Genomic DNA, 22,340 nt, shown 5'->3' on the forward strand with positions numbered 1-22,340 from the left:
TTTTCCCTGGGAAAGATTTGTGACTTGCAGTCCCAAATATTTATGGGTTAAGGCAAGGAAGCATAAGAAAGGAGGAGAAATATCAAGCCTGTATATTTACAATCACCTTTGAGATCATATACATCTGTCCAATATCCCTTTCCATCTTAATCAGCAGTCATGTTTTTGTTTCAGTAATATATACCATTTATGGTCCTGAATTATTTTTGAATGTCTGGTTATGATAACATGCTCTACCTGCCCCATTGACATCCCTTTAAAACTTCACCTTGATGGAAGCTTGACATTGGTTCTGACACACCATCTCTGCCCTGCAGCAGGGCAGGTGCCACTCCTGCCACAGCTCCTGCCTGATTCCCCATGGCAAAACAGCAGGTGAAGCCACAGAGCCTTTGCAACACATACACATTCCTGCACAGTGTAACAGAAACCCACAGCAACCCTGGGACTATGTCAGTAATTCAACTTTTGTTAAAAATGAAGACAGCATAATTATAGAGTGGTTGTTCCTTCCTGTCAGCATGTTTACTTAGATGAATTTAGCTGCAGAACATAGGAAGCTGCATAGAAGTGACCATGTTAGAGAGGTGAAGGTTATGGACTGGCATGCAGGTGTTGGTAGGACAACCACCCGAATGAAATCTATGATCATCTGGTGAACGTGATGGAATGTCACCTCAGACCATGTCAGAATCTGGCCTCATGTTTATTCAAGCCACTAAGCAAACATGACAGCTCTACACCATGTCAATAAATCCTAATTGTATGAAAAGAAAATTCAAAAACTGCTCCATATTGTATTTGTTCAAGAGATTAGCCTGAATTCAAATTATCTTTTTTTTCCTCTCCAGTTAATACTGCACTATCTCAAGAAATAATTACACATACTTAATAGTACAATATTTTAAAGAATGCCTTAAGGTATACGTATTAAAAAGCAATTCTTGGCTTCTTGGTTATACGTAGGGTTTATATCGTCCTCTTCAATAAACAACTTGCGCCCCCTCCAAACACTAAGCTTCAAACAAAGCACAGAAACCTAAAGCAGACCTTGACAGCACAGAGGCAAAATGCACTCAAGTAGACCTGAGCAACAATTGGCCATGCACATCTGTATATGCTTCCAGATGTGTGCACACAGCAACAAGCAGAAGAGAAAAGGGACAGAGCTTCAGCCCTGGCTGTAGGGGAAGAGAGGGGCAGAAAGGAAAGGTGGAACTTGTGGTTTTACTGGCCTTCTCTTTACAAGCCTGGGCATTTGTGGGTAGGAACAACAGGCAAGGCTGCGTGGCAAGTGTGGGCTGGGAAAGGGCTTCCTTTGTCTACCACTGGAAGGCAATTGACTGATAATAATTATTTAAAATCCTAAAATCAAAATTTTAAAAAAAAGGGCCATATCAGACAAAAGACCGAGCCAGAAACTGAAAATTACTTAGTAGAATCTTATCATTAAACCCTACACAAAGACCATTTGAATTGAAAAGCACAAAGACATTTTTAAAAGCTAGCATTAATGTGTTTCTATAAACACTAAGCTAGTTTTCAATGAAGTAATCTAATGATAGATTGTTGTAGCCAATAGTGTTCTTAATATATGAAAATCTTATTTGTGTAACATTCAAATCTTCAGACTAACATGGAAATGGTTTAGGACTTGGATATTTTTTATTAAACTAACATATTTTACATCATATTTCAGTCACACCAGCTGATAATTTTATAAAATATATGTAATTCACTTCAAATATTATGACTGCTTTGTTTTCTGAAACATAATATTTTCCTTAAGACAACTTACTTTAAGCTGTTCAGGAATTGAAATTATAGTTTACCTTTCTGAAAAGAAAGGACATCGGGTAAGAAAAACAAAACTCCCACTCTCCCAGAAACTTTTCTTGTATGTTCTAAAATAAAAACTGAAACCCAAACTAATTTTAGGAATAGACAAGCAGTAGTTAAGCATTAAGCAAACAAATTTTACAGTGGCGGGGGGGTGGGTTGTGCATCTCTTTGGTAGACATAGATATCCCTGGAATATCTAGAGAATTAATCCAATTTCAGTTTCTCTGAAAACAGTAGCTTTTATTTAGGCAGACGGGATGAGGTACTATTCTTCTCTAGATGACCTCTGCTTTCAAAGTAAAAGGGCTTAGTCCTGCTTCTGAGAGCATCAAAGCAGCATCACAACATAAAGCAGGGCATGTCACAATACAAATCTTCCTTTGTTTTATACTGATATTGATTTTTAGATTTTTATTTTTATACAGGGGACAAAAAGAGTAATGAGACTTTATACTAACAGATATCATACCTTTTCTATGAAAAAATATTTTTATTGAAGCTCACAAATTATTACACATTTGTCTTCTCCTTTTGCTCCTTAATTTTCTCATTAAGTTGTCATTTTAATGTAACTTCTTCCACTAAGCTCATCAGAAATTATTTTTGTAACTAGGAAATTAATGTTATTTTGGTAGCACTAACACTAATGGTAGTAATATTTTTTGAAAAAAATCATAAAAATAATCCATTAATTGAAGAAACATAAACATACTGAATTTTCAATTAAATCCAAGTACAGAAAGCCATAAATCTGATCCTCCCATACTCTGAACACCTCTGCCCCCCAAAAAAGGACCACAGGTGATGGATGCAATAGAAGAAAGAGCTTAGGAAGTAAAAAGAATTAAAACAAAGAACTCAAATGTCAGAACGAACAAAACCTGGGAAGACAACACAACAAGGAAAACCAAGTGCTACATAGGATATTAAAGAGAAAAATGATCCACGGGAGAATGGCAACTGTTACTCTGAGCTTCCTACAGCTACCTCTGCCTTTGGATATTTTTAAAAAATTTATTAACCTGACAGCAGGAAACTTTATACAGATTGCCCCTTGACAGGGTGCCAGCTTGGTATAAGCACTTGCTATCTCTTTGTTTAGCATAAGGAAATCAAGAGAGGTGTTTAGTGGTGCCACGTGCACATTTGGGCAAATCTAACTTTGCCTCCATCTGCATCACTCGCACATTTCCATGGAGAACTTACTTAATCATGTGAAGTCCAATAGAAACATCCAATTCTCCTTCCATCTCTTTTCTATGTTTGCTTGCTTTTTAATGTGCAAGTGTCTGATCTATTATTAATCTCAGAACACAAACCGGCAAGGATCTCAATCAAAGAAAGTAACAGTTCTTTCAAAATTACCTGTTTACTGTCTAGTAGCCAGCTAGTCCCCTTTGAAACAGCCAGCCATTTATGTTGCTTTTAAACAAGTTCGTGTGTTGTTATTTTTATAACTTCAAAGACACAGAGAAGAAAGATTAACTAATTAAAAATTAACTATTTGTCATTCAGTCATACCATTTACATACTAGGTTTTCATTCTTTTTTTCCTTCCATCTCTAATGTTACTCTGTATACACAGAAAATCAGACTTCAAGCCTCATTTAAGAAACACCTGGCACACACTTATCTCACAAATTTTAGCAAAGATGTAGTTAGAATTCCATGAGAAAAAACAGAATTGTCTTTAAGAACACAATTAACTTTCTCCATATTCAAAATACCTTTTTCTTGTTTGCTTTTTTTTAAGTAGGATGTCCTTGTCACAATTCATACATATAAAGAAGAGACTGATTTATTTCCATATCAGCAAAAGGATTTGTAAGTGAGGCTGCAATATTTGTCCTTCATCAGTGCAATATTGCTTTTCATCAAAGGTTAAAGGTGTGAGGCTCCAGTCTCCTCAGGGCTGGAATATATATGCTGGCACTGGTACCACCACTGCCTGTGCTACCTGCAATACCAAGGCACAGCAGGAATGCTGAGCTAGGGATGAATTTTGTATCTTACCATTACATTGTCCTTTGTGTTTAAACACTCATAACATATTTCTTAGACTTTAAGGGGCATTTAGTCCCCATTCAAAAGTGCAACCCCCACTGACTACAGTAAGAACTCTGCTAAGGAGTCAGACAATAACATTATTCAGAGAAGTTATCCAAGACCCTAGCTGCTTGCAAGCACTTATTTAAAAATTCTCATGTGAAATATAACCTTCAGCAATAGCAATCAATCACACAGCCAGATTTTCAGATTCTTTGAAAACTTATTTGTTAACTGAGAAAGACACCGCTACATTTTCGAAAATGGACTTGCAAACCTGTATAATGTCCTGGTTCTATAAGCAAGCCACCCACTAACATTCCTCATTGACACATTCTTCAAAATGAAGGAGTTCTCCTAATCCACAGATTACTTGCTTTAGTAAAGGCGTCACACATTCAAGAGCTAGCAGGATCACTCCTATGGTCCTTGCAGGTGGCATGGGTAACAGACAGTTTCTCAGAACAAAGCATCCACTTTGTGGAAATTCCTATATAAAATTATGTGAAGAGACAGGAATCTTTGTATGCAAAATAAACATAGTTCAAATGCTTGCTGCATCTAAAAGAAAGCTCCCGTTTTAATATCGAGACCATTCAGGCCATGAACTTCCCTAACAGAATTATTCACTAGAGCTTTAAAATGCAGCAAGAGTGACAAACACACCTTGATTTCTTTCACTATAATTACCAAAACTTATCACAGTGTTCCTGACAGGCACAGATCTCATAAGGCCTTGAAAATTTGAGGATTTAACCAAACCATCGAGAATCACCCTTAAATACACTGATGAAAGGAAAGCTTTTAGTCTGAAGGCCTTTTTTCCCCCCACAGGCTAGATACACTGCTAATGATGATAATGTGAGCTTCCTCACAGCAACCTGGCAATGACCTCTGCTCTGACCTGCAGAGACCACTGTCTCAAGAGGTAAAAGACAATTAAGCCCTTTATCCTTTGTAACTGAAATGATTCCAATGCCATACATTCCAATCAAGGCAACCCCAATTAAAAAAAAACACGAAAAAAAAAAGGGAAAAAAAAAAAAAAAAAAAAAAAGATATTGGACAATGTATATTTCCTAAAAGAACAATACAAGGAATCTAGTAGCAAAGCACAATCATCTTGAAACAACTTGTACCCTGTTCTGCTACAGCATATAAGTGCATGCTTATATAGAAAGATACACACAGTTCTGAAACATGGATACATGGATAACAGTACAGGAAAGGAAAATAAAATCCCAAAACTAGTGAAAATAAACCCTTATTTATGGAAATGTGTGCAGATTCATTTAACTCGCATGTCCCCGCTCCATATTTCAAGCAAACACAGCATTATGAAAAGAAGTAAAAACTGGTTGTGAACCAAATGAAACCACAGTCTTCAGATCCAGCACGGGAAACCTAGGATTTCATTTCACTGAAACAAAACCGTGCCATCAAAAAACCCCAGCCAAACAGAAGTCAGTTTTTTTCTGTCCTGCAATTATTAAATAGGAAACACTTGTGCTCTGCACTCAGAAGCTTGATCTTGCACTCACTATATGCTTACAGCTTTATTATTTCAGTAAGTTCCATACATGGAACTACAGGCTCAATTTAAATGGTAAATTTTATATAATACAGTAAAATTACCTTAACATGCAAGTGCATTCCCAGCTTCCTTTTTACCATCATCTAATTATGTCACAAATTACCTTCAGTTAAAGATGAATTAAAGAGTGGATCTAACTCCTGGAAAACCAGCCTCAGTCCACAGGAGCTCTTGGTCTTTTCCTGGGATTTTTATTGTACAGAGAATTTGATCAACAACTTATAACTGATGTCTAACCCAACATTTGAATCTCAACTGTTACAGTATTACACAGCTAAACATGATGTATCTTTTTTTTTCTTACCAAGATTTTTTCCAGAAAAATGCTTCAGAACTTATTCAAAACTTGTTACAAGATACTGTGTAAAATGGAAACTAAGCTTAATTAATTTAGGATCAAATCCCAGTGTATTTATTCAAGTCATTCCACCAGGAATTTCAAGAGCTAGACTTAGTTCCACTGTTTCTTAATTACATTATATAATGAAAAAAAGAGATACTGTTTCCAAAAATTTGTAAAGAGTAAATAATACACAAGATCTCTTGCAAAGCAACTTTAGCTCATAATGCACCGGGAAACTGGCGTTCCTGTATCTGAAACGTTGTAGCTGTGCTAACTCCACACTTCAAAACTCCTGGGCTAATCTGTTCAGGATAAGGTCCTTATGAAAATTTTGCACTTCAGAAAGTGCAATTTTTCGTCATATTTTTACACTCCCCTTATTTCACATTATTTCAGTATCAAAAGTGTTTTACATGCAGATTCTAAAAAGCCCACTGGTATCTACTCACAGGTGATGTGTTACAGATGCAAACCCACAGACTACAGGACAGCTTTTTCTTTAAAAACAAACAAAAAACCCCTCCCCACACAAAAAAAAAAAACCATGCATAAAAAAGCCAAAAAACAAAACAAAAAAAAAACCCAAAAAAAAGACAAACAAAAAAAGAAACAAACAAAAAAACAAAAACCCCCCCACCGCAGCAAGAAAGCAAGCAAGCACAACCCCTCTAATCACAGCTGTGCCTATCATTACTCACAGGTAACAACTGCACCTCTGTGACAAAATGCATTCTCCTAGATGCCTGTGCACCAGTTTTAGGTGGAAGCTATTTCAGAAATAGCTTCAGAAGATCCGAAACTTAGCCCAGCTCAAGCTAGTATTTCTGCAACCCAAGGAGCTGCAGCATCCACCTGCTTTATCACTGGTAGCAAAGCATCCGTAAAGAGAAACAAAAGTGTACTGCATATCTTCCTAAGTCAAAAATAAGTATAATTAATTGTACTCCTGCCCTTTCCTCACCTGCAGCAGGGATTGTTGTTGAAGAATAGTAATTTTTTTATGATTAATTGTGCTATCTGCTACCAAAACTAAAATAAATACCCACTGTTTCTATGGTATTCAGTGAAATACTGAAACAAGGAAGTTTGAGAAAAGGAGGTGGATTTTCGGAATAGGTACAGGTGAGCAAGGCAGGTTCTTGCAAAAAGAAACTCATCCATCAAAAGAAGCTAAGCAGAATGTGTCCAGTGAAGGAGGAAGGAAGCTCTTCCCATCTAATAACTGATATCTGTTCATCTATACAAAAATAAGACTTGTGAAATATTGCTAATGAGGGTCACTCTCTCTAACCAAATCAGTAAGTGATTTTCACAATTTTTTCAAAATTTTGAAAGCAGCAGTGAAGAAAACTTTGTTCTCCATTGACCTGTCTCCTCCCCTTGCCCTTCTAAAATGCTCCTCCTTCTCCTGCTTAACAGATTTTGGGCAAAATTTCACACAGCATGTGTTAAATTTTATATTGTAAAAAGAAAATTATCTCCAATCAGATGAAAGTTGGAGGAGAAAATTGTCAGTCTCTATACCATCACATATCAGTAAGTCCACAAGCAATTTCATTTTAGGGACTGCAAAGAAAGGCCCAAAATATGCATTTCTAACACACTATTCACAGCATTAAACAAACAGAAAGATCAGTAGAATAGTGGTTGATATCATATACCAAAGCTTTAAAAAAAATTATATTTAATTACTTTTAAATACTTACTGCAAATCTGTCTTAAGGGATGGATCTGTTACAGGAAGGCTATCCACATTTCTTTTAAATAAATTTCCTCGTTTTTGATGTATCAAAATAGTCCTATTGTCCTCTCTTTTATGTTCTCAAAATTACTAAAATTAACTGACAAGGACTGCTACAAAAAGATCTGTAGCATTTGTGATAATTGTAGCAGAACCTTGACAAATGCTAAACAAGTTCATCCTGAGGTAGCTGAACTATTTAAGTTACTTTTGTATACTTGGGAACAATTCTTAGCAGTTTTAAAATGAGGCTGTCTAACACCTTACACTCAGCAACAGAAACTGCACTATGTATTAATTTGTAGCTTTTTTATTATTGCTTTTAAGTACATAAATTATATTTGCAGTTCAGAAGCAATGTATTTTTGCACGTTATTTCATATCCCACGTGGCAAATCTAATGAAAGTGTCTGTGTATATTTCACTGTCACTGTAGAGCATCCAAATGACAATAGCAAAAAAATATCCTGCCTTTTATTACGAGACTTGCCTGATATAAAACCAAACAGGTATTTCACCACACTCAAATTAAAAGTCCATTTTTAGTTTTGTATATACCTTGCTACATTTAGCAGACGCACCCTAAACATTTGAGCAAATAGAATATGTAAACACAGGTGAAGACATTTATACTACTCTACAAAACTAATAGGCTTTTGAATTTTAGGCATCACCATTCTTTCCTAAACGAACTAAAACAATTATTAAATGCTTTTTGTACATTCAACTGCTAATGGAGCTTTCCATGGAAACAAAGATTACTAAGAGGGTGCTTAAAAATGGATGTGATATTCAGCCATGGTCTTTATTGTAATCCAGAAATTAAATTTTAGGATTTTAAAAAATTATTATTATTTTCCAATATTTACAGGGAAGTTGTCTAGTAAAATATTTTGTGCTACACCTTCTAATAAGGGGCAAATAACATTTTAATAGAAAATGTTATGTATTCTTTTGTTTAAAAAAGCCTTGCAGCACTGTAGCTGGGATACTGAAATCTGAACACTGCTACAGATTTTCTGACAGATTATGAAATCAAAACTTGAATCGTAGAAAATGGGCTATCATGCTCTCACCCTTAAAGCTGCATTCCCTTTAAACAACGTTTTTTTCCCTCCAACTTCCACATATAGAACCATGTAAAATAAGGAAATTTTCCATTCCTATTAAGGTTTGTCTCAAGTCACAAATAGAAATAATTAAAATGAACTCCTTCAGGAGAGCAGTCCCTCTAAACCCAAAATGTCACTATGTACCATATAGTGCTGCTCCAGCTCAGACATCTATCAACATCTATCATTCAAGCACGAGCCTCAACAACTCTACTCCCTTTTCTGATTAGAGATCAGAGTTGCTCAAGTTGACTTACAGTGTGTCATCTGTTTGAATGACAGATGTCTGTGTTGGAGTGCCACTCCTGCTGCTTTTGATTTTGAAAGGTTACAATTATCTGGCACAGTTTAGACTATTTAAAGTCAATAAAAATTCGAAAGCTAATTTCTGTTTTCACAGGCTTTAATTTCTAATTTAAACTCAAAAAATACCAGCTTCATGTGCAGTACCCTTGGTAGCCTTTGTTTACTCAGTACAGAGTGTTTTCTATGGGAATGTTTCAGCTCTTTTCACTCAGCTTTATCTTTACCACATAAAATGGTAACTTTCCTGTTTAATCCAGCCTTAGAAAACGCGTATGACACACATCAACACCTAATATAATAAATGTTAATGAACTACTCACAGATAAAGATTTCCTCTATATTTTTTTTTTTTTACATTAGAGACCACGGATCAAAAGAAAACATAAAACATCTGCAACTCGCATAAAAACAAGTTCATTGTTGACAAAAGTTTTCAGGACTGACGCTGTCATTCTGGTAACCAGTTGCAATGGGAGCAGAGGGCTCTGTACACCTGCATGCTCCAAGCAACTCCTTCATACTTAAAAGAAAACTAAACCGGGGGGGAGGTAGAAGGGGGGGGGGGGGGGGGGGGGTGTGGAAAAAAAAAAAAAAAAAAAAAAAGGAGGGGAAAAAAAAAAAAAAAGAACGGGGAGGGAGATTGCTCTTCCGGACAACATGGTAGCAGTGAAATGAAATACCTAGACAGACTTACCGAAGAGCTTGCTGGGAGTGTCCTCGCTGTCATTTGATTCCACAGGCGCAAGCAGGGGCTCATTCAGCTCGTTGTCTGAAGTAGCTGCCTTGTCCTCACCTCTCAACTCTGCATTCATTTCACTCTGCAGTGACAGCAAGGGCTTACTGACTTGTCCAGCTATCATTGGATCCTAGGATGGGGGGGAAAAAAGGAGTGAGGGAAAAAAAGTGGCAGCTTTGGTGTGCGTATACTCTCTCTCTTCCACTCCCTCTCTCTCACACACATACACACACTCTCTCTCTCTCTTATCTCTGGCTGCTCCTGCTGTTATTGCTGGCTGCAGTCAAGTGAAGAGCTATTACAGATCCAATGAGTTTTCCATTACTCCCCACCCTATTAAAGCTCAACTAGCATGTGAGAGATTCAGGATGCTTTGGAGAAAAACTTCTATGAAAGCAACATAACCAACACAGCTTTAATTGTGGGATGTGCTTTTTTTGTGTGTATGTTTTTACACCTCACCCTGTCCTTAACATAGTAAGAAAAGAAATTCCTGTGTGCTCCAACGCCATGGAAGAGGAGCACCCTGTGAGCGCTCCATAGTGATTTAAAGAGGCATCCTCAGCTGTACAATACTAACAAAATCAAATACACAGTTTCTAGTATTCCAGCATTTATATGAGGTTACACAGCAGCAAACAGCCACTTCATTACATACATTCAACAGAGATAGAGAAATCTTCTAACTGTTCCTGTCTCTGACATACTATGCTTCAAAAGTCCATAAACAAACACAAGCACACATTTTTCTTTTGAAAATAAAACAGAGAAACCATTGCTAAAAAATAGAAAATTAGGGAATATACTTACACAAACCCTTTGCAATTAATCTTGTGTTTGGGACATTATATCCCCTGTGAAACATTACACACAAATGCACATGCAATTTTTTTTCCTTGATGATTTGGATCTATCTTCAGCTCATTGAGGACATTTGGGGGTCAGGCATTATTTCCACGCACACTCTATTATTCCGTTTGCAAACTATTAGGCATAATATCATGACAGCACGGAAACCAGAGTGAAAAAAAAAACAGAAAAGAAAAAAAAGGAAAGGAACAAGTGACCTTGTTGCGCTCCCTGGCAGCTATTTATTGCAAAGTTCATGCCTAAATGGTTCTTATGCAGAGAACAGGTGACCAGCGAGCAAGTAGGTTGGTTAGCATGTTCCCTCTGTCCCGTCCTCACATTGGTCGATGTTTGCCTATGGGTTTTTTAATGTATTCATGTCTGAAAAGTGAATTTGATATGACACATGATAATCTATGAAAATGTTAATCAATACAAATAGTTTAAGCTGTCATCAAATGCACTTCTTTAGTCAATACTCATATCGCTGAAAACAATGTCACTGTCACCAGGGCTTAATTTGCACAGCACTTAAATATTGGACTCTGTGCATCAATGCACTCCTCTTCAAATACTGTAGGTAAACACATTTTCTCCCTATTTAAGGCTGAAGCACTCAGCACGCATTTAGCTGAGCCGAATCCTCCCTTTTGAATACCTTGATAGGTCCACTGGAGGGCAAAATTAATACTTAATTGAATCTCACAGTCATCAAAATAATCAATACTTTTTTATTATTTATTCTTTACAGTCTGTTGACTGTTTCAAACCTCTGAGGGAATGGTGGAAAGGATTCATGGCTTTGAAACACTGTCATTTAACAAGGTAATTTTCGGTGGGGCATTAGGGGTTGTGAAACATATAATAAAACAAAAATGGTGGCTTATAATAGGAAGAAAGAAAAGAATTATATTTCTGCCATCGAACAAAACAGGATAAATAAAAAAGCAAGTGCGAGGGGGAGAGGGAAAAAGGAGGGGGGAGAGGGAGAGAAAGACTGGCTTTTGAAGGGTTTTATCATATCAAGAGCAGAGCTGAGCTTTCATAATGCTGACATTTCTCATCCTGACAATCCTAAACAAGTGGAAAGGATGAGATCGCAGATATCATCTTTCATCACATTCCCCAGCTTAAGAACCAACATGACAGCTTCTCTCCCCTTTACACTGTTAATTACTAAATAAAATACTGCTCTCTGTCAGCATTAGATTATTGCAGATAGCAACCACAAGCATTACTCCATTGTTTTGTTTTGCCTTTTTAAAAAAAAAAACAAAAACCAACAGTGATATCTACCTTGAACTCTTCAGAAAATAAATTAGGCTTGTGTCTACATATTGTAAATATATGAAACATAATCAATTTAATCAATGTGGTCAATTCATGTTATTGTCAGGCTAAATTGCTGGTGATTTATTAACATTTCATTTACTGTATTTATTAGCCAGCAACAATCTGAACATTTCTTGGATGTTTCTAGGGAAAAAACAGAAGTTAACATATTTCTTTTGCAGATGCTATAAAACACCCTGCTGACTTGGTTTTCTTCATAATCATATTGCATTATGGGCAGTCATTTTCCAAAGCAAAGATTTTGTTTGTTTGCTCTCATATACAAAATTACTTTATTTTAGCAGATTTTGCAGGTAAAGGTGAACACAAACAGCATTATTTCAAAGTCTGAGCTGCTGCCCTCAGTTTGAGCTGTTCAAAACTAACATTAAGAGTAGTTCCGTAACAAATGTGAATCAGGACAAAATTTGACTCTTCCCATAGAAGTATTTTGGGGAGGGAACTAATCCTGTCCACAGAGCTGCACTGCTAATCTGAGGACTAACAGCAATTTAATGGAAGATGCTGAATCAGTAAGATTTTAGATTAAAGTCTCAGCTGCCAAATTTTGAAGTTGAACTTGTGAAAAATGAGAGAAAAAATAATGTAGGAAATGTGACAGCACTGGAAGAAACCTCAGCCCTTAGATGTCAGTGAATCCGCAGCAACTTCAACAGGGCCAGGATTTTACCTGTTAGGTACATCAATAATTTGGCCTCATCTGGTGTATTTTGTTCATTTCTGGTTAGCCCATCTAAGAAAGATACATCAGACAGACATGTGTGGTAAGAATGATAAAGAGATCGAAAGGATTGGGAATGTTTACCAAAAAAGTGAGTAAGAACGAGCATGAACAAAATATAGGAAATAATAAATGTCAGGGAGAAAACAGATCAGGAACTATTAACTCTACCTCATCTGAAGAAAAAAGGGGCCTCCACTGAAATGGAAAAGTCATAAATCTAATAATAATAAAAGATACTTCTCCAAACAGTAAGCAATGAAAATCTGTGGAACTCATTGCTGCTAGATATCACTGACATCTACACCACAATAAGCAACAATGTAGTTGCTCACATAGCTGAGCAGACTCCTAACAGTAAATTTAAAACAGCTTTGCAAAAACAAAGGCAAAGACTGTAACAAATGAAATAATATAAAGTGCTGCCCCCACCCCCTCAGATGATACCAGAACCTGTTCTTAACCCCCAGGGTAGCTCTTTCTGTCATGTGGTGAATGAATGACAACTTTCTCTGTAAGCAGACAGATTAAGTACTGTCCAAAATTCTAGTCTACATGAAGACTTAATAAATCACCTAAATGGTGAGTTGAGGGAAAGTTTGTTTCCTTCAAAAATACACTTTTAAAAAATGTCTCCAGGCCTTCAGTTTCTTTCCATATTTATAACCATTTCTCTTCTGGGGTTGATTATGGGTGATTAAAAACTACTATTTTTACCAAAAGTATAATAAATTCTAATTCCTGTGCTCAGCAAGTGGCCTAGTCTGCAAACTCCCTTGGGAATCAGAGGGGTTGTTCCTGTATTTCCCAGGGGCATCCCTAAAAAAACCTCTGGAATAGCTGTTATGCCAGCTGCAGGCCCAGCAGCCTCTCCTCTTCCACCCACCTACAAAGTCCAGCCCAGAGAAGATCCATGGTATTAGAGAGGATGCACCAAGACAAAGCATTGTGTCTATGACTCTCTTTTGCAAACCATCTCAACAGCAGCTGTTCCTCCTGCTCTGGGTGGCTATGGGCTTGACACTCAGCATTTGCTTTTGGGGAAGGTTTTAAACCTCAGATTATCCATTGCACTGTAACACAGGGTCTTCCACTGACCCACAGCCTCATAAAAATTTTAGGCTTTCAATATGAAATTGAAAAGCCTAAGAATGCATAAAAACTGGCAAGATGAAATTTGTATGCTTTAAGTAAGAGGCAAGAGTGCATAAAAGGGATCTAATGCTTCAGAATTTCAGATGGCATAATCACAAGAATAAAGTTATAGTTACATGTGAACTAAGGAGTTATAATCCCTTTATTCAAAATACCTGTGTATACCACAGATATAGTGACAAATTTTATATTCATCTCTTCCAGATACTCATATACCTTGTTATGTATTTCTTGTCCAACTATCACTACTATTTCCAGACTTGCCTGTTTTCTGTGAGATTTCACTGACAGTTTTGTACAGCAAGTGGTCCTCCCTGCTGTGTGTCTCCCTTAAGGGTTGCTTATACCTCCTGTAATTCAGCTGCAATACCTGTGCTACACCTCTGTTCAGCTCTATGCCTCCCCTCCGATTTAAACAAGATATTGGGATTAATCTAAAAGTAAAAACAATGTGGATTTGCAAAGGTTGATTACAGCCAAAACCTTTTTCTTATCTGCAGCACTGTACAAAGTACAGGAGACCATTTATCACTGTGTTAAAAGCTTTGCCTCTCCACTTTAAGGGTAAAGGTGCAGTTTCTAAGCAAAACTATTTAGTAATCAAAGACAGCTTTTAAAGAAAACTGTATGGGTTTTGCATGAAATATGCCTTTGGCAGAAGTTTAAAGTGGGAACACAAACTACTTTTATCCTTACTATAAAGGACTTGGGTGATCATAGGGCTTTATAAAGGCTTCATGCACTGGTTTAGCCACTGGACAAAATTTTGTACTTGCTGCACCAGAAACACTGTTGTTCTGAATTTAATTATGTTAATTAGGAGAGAAATTAAGATCCTTTGGTTTGCTTTTTATTTTGCCCCTTGTTTGGAATTACTTCACACAGACTATTTATCTGTTCTATAACTACTTGAAATTGTTTCCGATGTTTTTCAGAGTATTAAATAAATCCTCCCCTCCCTCTCAGATTCTGATCTTGCACAGACTTCTTCTTGACACAAATACAATGCATGTTTGAGCAAACACCCCAATTATACTACTAATAAACATAAAATTTACACTGCTTATACATTATTCTAGCACCAAACAAGTACTCAAACTGTAGCTTTTAAAAATATTTAATCAAGTCAGAACATCATCATAACTTTGGAAAAAATATTCTAAGATGTAACTTAGCCTATATATTCTGAGTGAGGAATACATTAGAAAGACTCTGCTGAGGAGAAAGGCTTGGATTTATTTTTTGCCAACTATCTGTGAAATTTAGGATTACATTCTTCCTATGAACTACGCCTTCTTTCATTATATTGCTCCAAGAGATATTAATTTTTCTTCTATAAATAAAGAATATTCAGGGGCAGCCTGAAATTGATTATTCTTTAACATTGTTGTATCAGCTGTTGCTAATATGCTGGTGTTTCCATCCCAATCTATACACTTTATGCAAACTACTCTGAATCAACCTTTTGTCCCCTGGTGTCCTCTTGACCATTGCTACTCATTGGCTGACATTTCCCTGGAAAAAGTTACAGAGAAAAATCTCATTTTCTTCACAGCCATCTGTACCACCATCCTTAGATGGATGTTTCTGTAAGCAAAACAAACAAGACTTCTGATGTATGATCATTGATCTCCTTTCACTACTTTCATCTTGTACTTCTATTTACTCCATTACATACTTATATTACCTATATTACTCATATTTAACTTACTAAAATCTTCAGTATTGCCTCTCCTTCCTCTTACAGCAAAAAGCTGATATAACCCCAGCTCTTTTCACTCAATACGAATATTATCACTCAAAACAGTCTCTGCTTTTCTTCAGCTACAATGGTATTTATTCTCCTCATGAAAATCTCTGTAACAGAAAAAGAGTTCTTTTCTTCTCCCTTTTCTCAATACTGGTGTGACTTTGGACTTGGTATTTTTCCACTGATACTCATCTTCACATCCAGTGTACAGGTTGCAATTAAAAGGGAACATTTTCTAGTTAAAACTAACATATCTAACTAACCAGTGCCTAATGATACTCAAGTTCTTAATAGTACTGAACTTGAATAATTTAACTTGGACAGTCACAGAGAGTATTGCTGCCCATAGTGCTTTCTTTCATTTAAATATTCTTCTCAGGTTAGCCAGTAATGCCAGGATGGTCTCCTTAATATATTTACTTAATTTTAACTCCTGCCAGAAACTGGAATGGTTAGTGATGGTTAGTAGAACAGTTTCATAGAATTGGCTGGGTTGGATCTCTGGACCTCAGAGATCATCAAGTCCAACCCTTGATCCACCACTGCTGCAGTTACCAGACCATGGCACTGAGTGCCACATCCAGTCTCTTTTTAAATATCTCCAGGGATGGAGAATCCACTACTTCCCAGGGCAGACCTTTCCAATGCTTGATCAAAGTTTCTGACAGAAATAGGGTTTTTTTCATAATCTCACTGAGATTTTAATTGCAGCTTTAGAAATCATAAAATGGAAATAAAACCTTTTTTTAAAAAAATAAATTTTATGTGGCAATGTCCCTTGAATTGCTGTGTCTTGAGACCAAGATGTTACATGTTTTCAAATCATTAAAAACCTCATTATTAACCATAATTTTGCCCCTACTGAAATATTTTGCCTAATGAAAATGTTTCACTATTTCTTACATCTATTGTAAGCAAACTGAAAGGTTCACAAAAGACATCCCAGTCAACTTGCTGGTCAGATTTCTCTGCAACATGCTGACTAGAAGCTGCAGGATGGGAACATGCACACAACAGCTGTATGGTGACAAATGGCTAGGACACCATTTATATTATAATCAACTTTGGCTTATTGCTCTAAATGTGCCCCAGCAGTCATGTTGTATGCTTCAAATGGGAAAGAAAGGCAAAGGATGTTGGTTTCACCACAAAAAAAAAAAAAAAAAAAAAAAAAAAACTAAAAAACAACCAAAAAAACCCCCAACCAGCCAACCAAAAAAACATGTGGAACAATTCTACTCATCGTAAAACATGTAATTGTTTGACTTTTCTACCACCTACAGGGTGAAGCTATATATGTTTCCTCAATTAACTAGGATGACAAGAGCAGTAACTTTGGCCTCTGCCTGGTTACAATTTAAATTTCAATTACATTCTGGCTTACTGGAAAGGAGATTGTTCACCTGTAGATGTGTAGCAGAAGTTTGTATCCATATGGAGATCAAGAGCCAGAGAAGTACTATTCTGGGAAGCTAACATGGTCCTCAAAACACATGACAGATAATAGTGCACAGTCACCAGGAGAAAGAACATGTTTTGAGAGAGGTGAGAGAAAGCAGCCTTCTTCTACTTAAAGATTTTTGCTTTGCACACAAAGGCTGACCCTGTTTTTGAGAGACCAGAAGATCATGACAGGACAAAGGCAGAAGAGGCAGTAACATTTTTACAGGGATCAAACTGGTGGAATAAGATTTCACAGACTTTCCCACTCATTTCATAGAAACTTTTAGGTTGGAAAAGACTTATCCAAAGAAATTTCCAACTCTTCTGCCACCTGGTCTCCCAGAAGAAGCAGATGACATAGGAAAGCCTTTTTTCTTTGCCTACAAGAATGCAAAGGTGGGACTTTGGGGGAAAGGATTCAAATCAGAGGAGGGCAGATGCAGATTGGAAGTTAGGAAGAAGTTCTTCACCATGAGGGTGGTGAGACACTGGAACAGGTTGCCCAGAGAGGTGGTGGAAGCCCCATCCCTGGAAGTTTTTAAGGCCAGGATGGAAAGGGCACTGAGCAACCTGATCTAGTGGGAGGTGTCCCTGCCCATGGCAGGGGGGTTGGATCTAAATGATTTTAAAGGTCCCGTCCAACCCTGAAAATTCTATGGTTCTATGGAAGCAATTAAATCTGAAACTAGAAGATAGTTTCTATCAGGAGAAAGACCTTGACACATTTTCCTCATAGGAATGGTGGATAATTCCCACTGCTCTCTGAGTCTTATTCTGTAGGAACCAAATTAAACTAAGAAACCATCCAGATAACTACAAGCCTGTAAGATAACTGGGATTTTATATAACATGTATATTGTAGGGCAAACTTACCAGAAGACTTAAAAAAAGTTCCATCATGAAAAGACATCCTCTTCCATTAAGAGAAATAAAAATTTAAATGTTTCTATAGAGGTATTCATCACTCTTAATATACCATTCACTCTTAAAAGTACCATTCTCCCTTAATATAATAAACACCCATCTATTGTAGCTGTCTACATTGCATTTATTATGAAAACAAAAATTTCTCACTCACCCTAAAAATGATTTCACATTGTTTTAGTTTTCACACTGACCACCTACAGGAGACATGAACCTGTGACCAAATCATTGCACTATCTTCATATGAACCTGCCAGTTCTGTAACGTGCTTTTTAATTTTAATATTTTCATGACTTCTATTTTGAAGGGGACTTAATTACCAGGCTTTCCAGATGATCATACTACCAATGTTAAAAGATCCCTCTACAACATAGAGCATGCCCTTATCAGCAAAACCCTTCTTTTCTTCATGAGGAAGGAGAGGCCATAAAGGAATTAAGAAATGTAATAAAATATTCCGTGGGATACTATGAATTAGTCTTTCTTAGGTGAAAGATTGCTCAGCATGATTTGCACCACAAAGGATTGAAATTATATTGATTTGTCCCATGCATAATTTAAATATTTAAAATAATTTAAATAGAATCATAGAATTGGCTGGGTTGGAAGGGACCTCAGAGATCATCAAGTCCAACCCTTGATCCACTACTGCTGCAGTTACCAGACCATGGCACTGAGTGCCACATCCAGTCTCTTTTTAAATATCTCCAGGGATGGAGAATCGACTACTTCCCTGGGCAGCCCATTCCAATGCCTGATCAGCCTCTCTGTAAAGATATTCTTTCTAAAATCCAACCTAAACTTCCCCTGGCACAACTTAAGACCATGCCCTCTTGTCTTGCTGAGAGTTGCTTGGGAAAAGATACGAACCCCCCCCTGGCTACACCCTCCTTTCAGGGAGTTGTAGAGAGTGATGAGGTCTCCCCTGAGCCTCCTCTTCCCCAGGCTGAACATCCCCAGCTCCCTCAGCCTCACCTCATAGGATCTGTGCTCAAGTCCTTTAATAATTTAAAACTATACTATATACTGTTTTTCTGTATTTTGTCAGTCTTTGTCTATGCCATGCACACACTAGAAATTACTTTGGGGGAGGAAATATCAGAGACAGAATTAAGTTTAAATTGCTTTCTTTTAGAAAACAGCGCATCCTGAAGCAAGCCAAAACCAAACTTAGGATATTTTTGAATGTTGATCATGTATGAGTAACTCGACTATGCAGCATAGAAGGGACTCTCAGCAATTAAGCAAGACTCTTGTCTTAGTTAAACAAAACTTGATTTTACATAACCTGTTAGGATTTGCGAGTTGTAAAACAAAGAAACCATTAACTTAAATTTTTGAAAACCAGACCACAGGTTAAACAACAACCTAGCTCACCAGAAAATTCAATTACTTGCATTTGATCTAGGAAAACCCAAATCAAGATCTGTCTGTAGCTGGCCATGGAGTTGGCCATATGAGTAAAGTTTGTTCCAGAAATTCCAAAGACACATGAAATTACACCTGCTAAAAATGTGTTGAAATGGGGACATATCAGGGTTACTGCAATGAAGTAACCTTTTCTAGTGAAAACTTCTTTTGCTGAAGATTTTTTTCAAGTAGTTCTAATCTTATTCCAGTTTCATCCAACACTTGGTTGAATGTAATTTTTAAAAAGTTACAATTTATAATGCAATCCACAGTCACAACATAGACCATTTTAGAAATTGGATATATATTTTTTCTGAACCTTTCAAAATCCTTTATTAAAACAGGTATATTAAACAAAAAACACACCAGGCAAGTCAAGATTTCACCAGAATATGACAACTGAAAAATGCTGGAAAATCTTTTGGTAACAAATTGTTCTTTGTTATTTTCAAGCAAATTAGGAGGTCTGCTTTGAATTCTTCTTCCTAAAGAGGACTGAAGACTTCCAAAATCTGAATCCAAATTCAGGACAGCTCAACCTTGATTTTATATTTTATGTGATTAACAACATTGTCAGTTCTTATGGGTGCCTTCCATGGTTCTTGCCTTAATAGAGAATGCTTGAATTCTAGTGACAAGTATGGGAAATCACTTCTGTCATGGCATTTCTACTGATACCATACCTTCTAGGGGAGGGCCCTCAGGTTTCCTTTTATCTACTCTATACATAGAACAAAATAGCAAGAATACCCATCTATTAGAGAAACTGAAAGCTTCATCTGTACTGAGCCTCACAGACTCAAATGTTCTTTTCTTTTCCCAGATAATAGAAGATGCACTGCCACAAAATGTGCAGCTCCCAGGTTAAGTGTAAGAATCCTAGTTAGTTTTCCCATGGTTCTCCTACACTGAATTCATCTGGCAGCAAAACCTTTTCTTATAAATGCTAAACATACTTAATAATGCCACAAATACTGCAGATCAAAATTAAGGCTTTTATATTTTCCAAGGCTTTCCCATTGATAAATGAGTGCATTTTTTAAAAAATCATCAGAAAGGATCCTTAGGGTTACTTGTCTTCATACCAGGTCTTCATCAACATCTCAGTACCACATCTTTCTTTTCACATCGTTTGGTATTTCACATTTTCTTATGTTAATTTCTAATTAAATGTATTCCAGGTTCAACAAGCCTGGAATGTTAATTTCTAATTAAATGTATTCCAGGTTCAACAAGCCTGGAATTATCACAAAGCTTGAGACTTCTAAGGAAGTTTTCATGAGAGCTTGGTTTTCTTTAAGAAATTGAAGCCTAGAGGTCTAGAGGCCTAGAAGTGTTTCACCTTTTTGTCAATGATCATACTCTGCTGGAAGTTGCAGGTACAGTTACAAAGTCCCAGTACTTTGTTCATTATGCCAGGTACTATCTGTCAGACATCACAAACAGTACTAGTATTGTGTGTTGGACAGTTAGGAGGATCACATTCAAAGCAGTGTAACAACCTCTTTACTGTTAGTGCCTTAGAACAGCAAAATAGCATAAAACTTACTGATAATTTTAACAGCAATTAGAGTAACTGGATTATCAATAAATAAAAGAATAAATAAACAGTCCTCAGATCTGTGAGCCTTTTCCTTCATGGAAAATTCTATTTAATAGGTACTGTTTGTGTTTAGGCTTGGAGTATTTTTTTGTTCTTTTTATCAAAAAAGTTGTAATAGGTTCCTAATTGTTTCTTAAGGAAACTCCTTCTAAATAAATAATCTTTTAAGGCAGAAAACCTGATTAGAGAGTAAAACAAGGCATGCTACTACAGCAACACTTTCTTGCTTGCACCTGTTATTTCAGAACTGGCCAACATCACTGGGCTGCTCAGTTTCACCCTAAAAGGGTAACTGTGACTGGCATCCTTAAAGAACACAAGCATAAGTGTTAATGATTCCCTTCTGCTTCAACAACAGAAAAATTATTCCAAAATCCTGCTATTGTTCATCATATATACAATCATATATAATGTATGTTTATATATATATATATATATATCATAAGTACATATGCAAGTTCCTAGCAGTATTGATTCTCTTCCCAATGAAGCTATCTGGATTGGTACCATCTGCTTCAACAGGAAGAAACCCATGCTCAATTTTCCACACAGGAAAACACAGATCTATGCAAAGGCCCCAATATTTTCACTAGAATCAGTAACAAAATTTCAGTAGGTTACCCTAAATATAGTTTAGTTTCTTCAAAAAAAGCCTAGGTCAACAAAAAAAATCAACCAATTTAATCCTCACATCACAAATATCCATCTCTCCTGTTTCTAAAACCAGTGGCACTTCTGACCTACTGCACTGCTCTTCAAATAAATAAAGAAAGAAAGAACGGCTCTGCAGGTCCTCTTTTTGCCTGGGAAAAAAAACCTCAACACTGGGGCAACTATAAAGAGCCTTCTAAGAGTAAAATATGCTTTTCCCTTTTGCTCTCTTGCTACTCACTGGTACAGTGCATGTCCTCCATCCTCCCAGATCTTCATGTCAGAGAAGGAAGACAGGAAAGTAAAACTCTGTAAAAAAAGGAGTGAAGCAGATCTCATCTCTGTTGCTGTCAGGCCTGATCCGTCTTCCTTTTCCTATTTTTCCATAGCTGGAACTAGCACGTCTGTTTCCTCAGTAACACTCACTTTCCAAAGACTGGCTAATGTAACATACAAAACTACTCTTCTTAGCCTCCCAGTGAATGGCTGTTAGTTCTTAGACTACCAAGATTTTCTTCTAGAACATTTATTTCTGGTTTAAGTGGTTACTCGAGTTGAAGTTGTGGTGAGTTGACCTCAGCCAGCAGCCAAGCATCCACAAAGTCATTCTCCCATGGAATGGGGAGAAAGAGGAAGGAAGGAAGGAAGGAAGGAAGGAAGGAAGGAAGGAAGGAAGGAAGGAAGGAAGGAAGGAAGGAAGGAAGGAAGGAAGGAAGGAAGGAGGAAGGAAGGAAGGAAGGAAGGAGGAAGGAAGGAAGGAA

The 22,340-nt window shown here is 36.9% G+C and overlaps 1 protein-coding gene across 2 annotated transcripts in view; it reads right to left on the reverse strand.

Moving 5' to 3' along the window:
- POU6F2 (POU class 6 homeobox 2) overlaps nucleotides 1-22,340 on the reverse strand; it is a 305,013-nt gene that overhangs the window by 238,015 nt on the left and 44,658 nt on the right. Inside the window, exon 2 of one of the 2 annotated variants that reach the window (XM_030445663.1) lies at nucleotides 9,679-9,850. In XM_030445663.1, the coding sequence (XP_030301523.1) occupies nucleotides 9,679-9,850 (172 nt within the window). Of the gene's footprint in view, nucleotides 1-9,678; nucleotides 9,851-22,340 lie in introns of those variants that run through there. The other variant, XM_030445664.1, reaches the window with a different exon arrangement.

The sequence above is a fragment of the Calypte anna genome, chromosome 2, assembly GCF_003957555.1.
Source record: "Calypte anna isolate BGI_N300 chromosome 2, bCalAnn1_v1.p, whole genome shotgun sequence".
In the NCBI taxonomy this organism is placed as follows: Eukaryota; Metazoa; Chordata; class Aves; order Apodiformes; family Trochilidae; genus Calypte; species Calypte anna.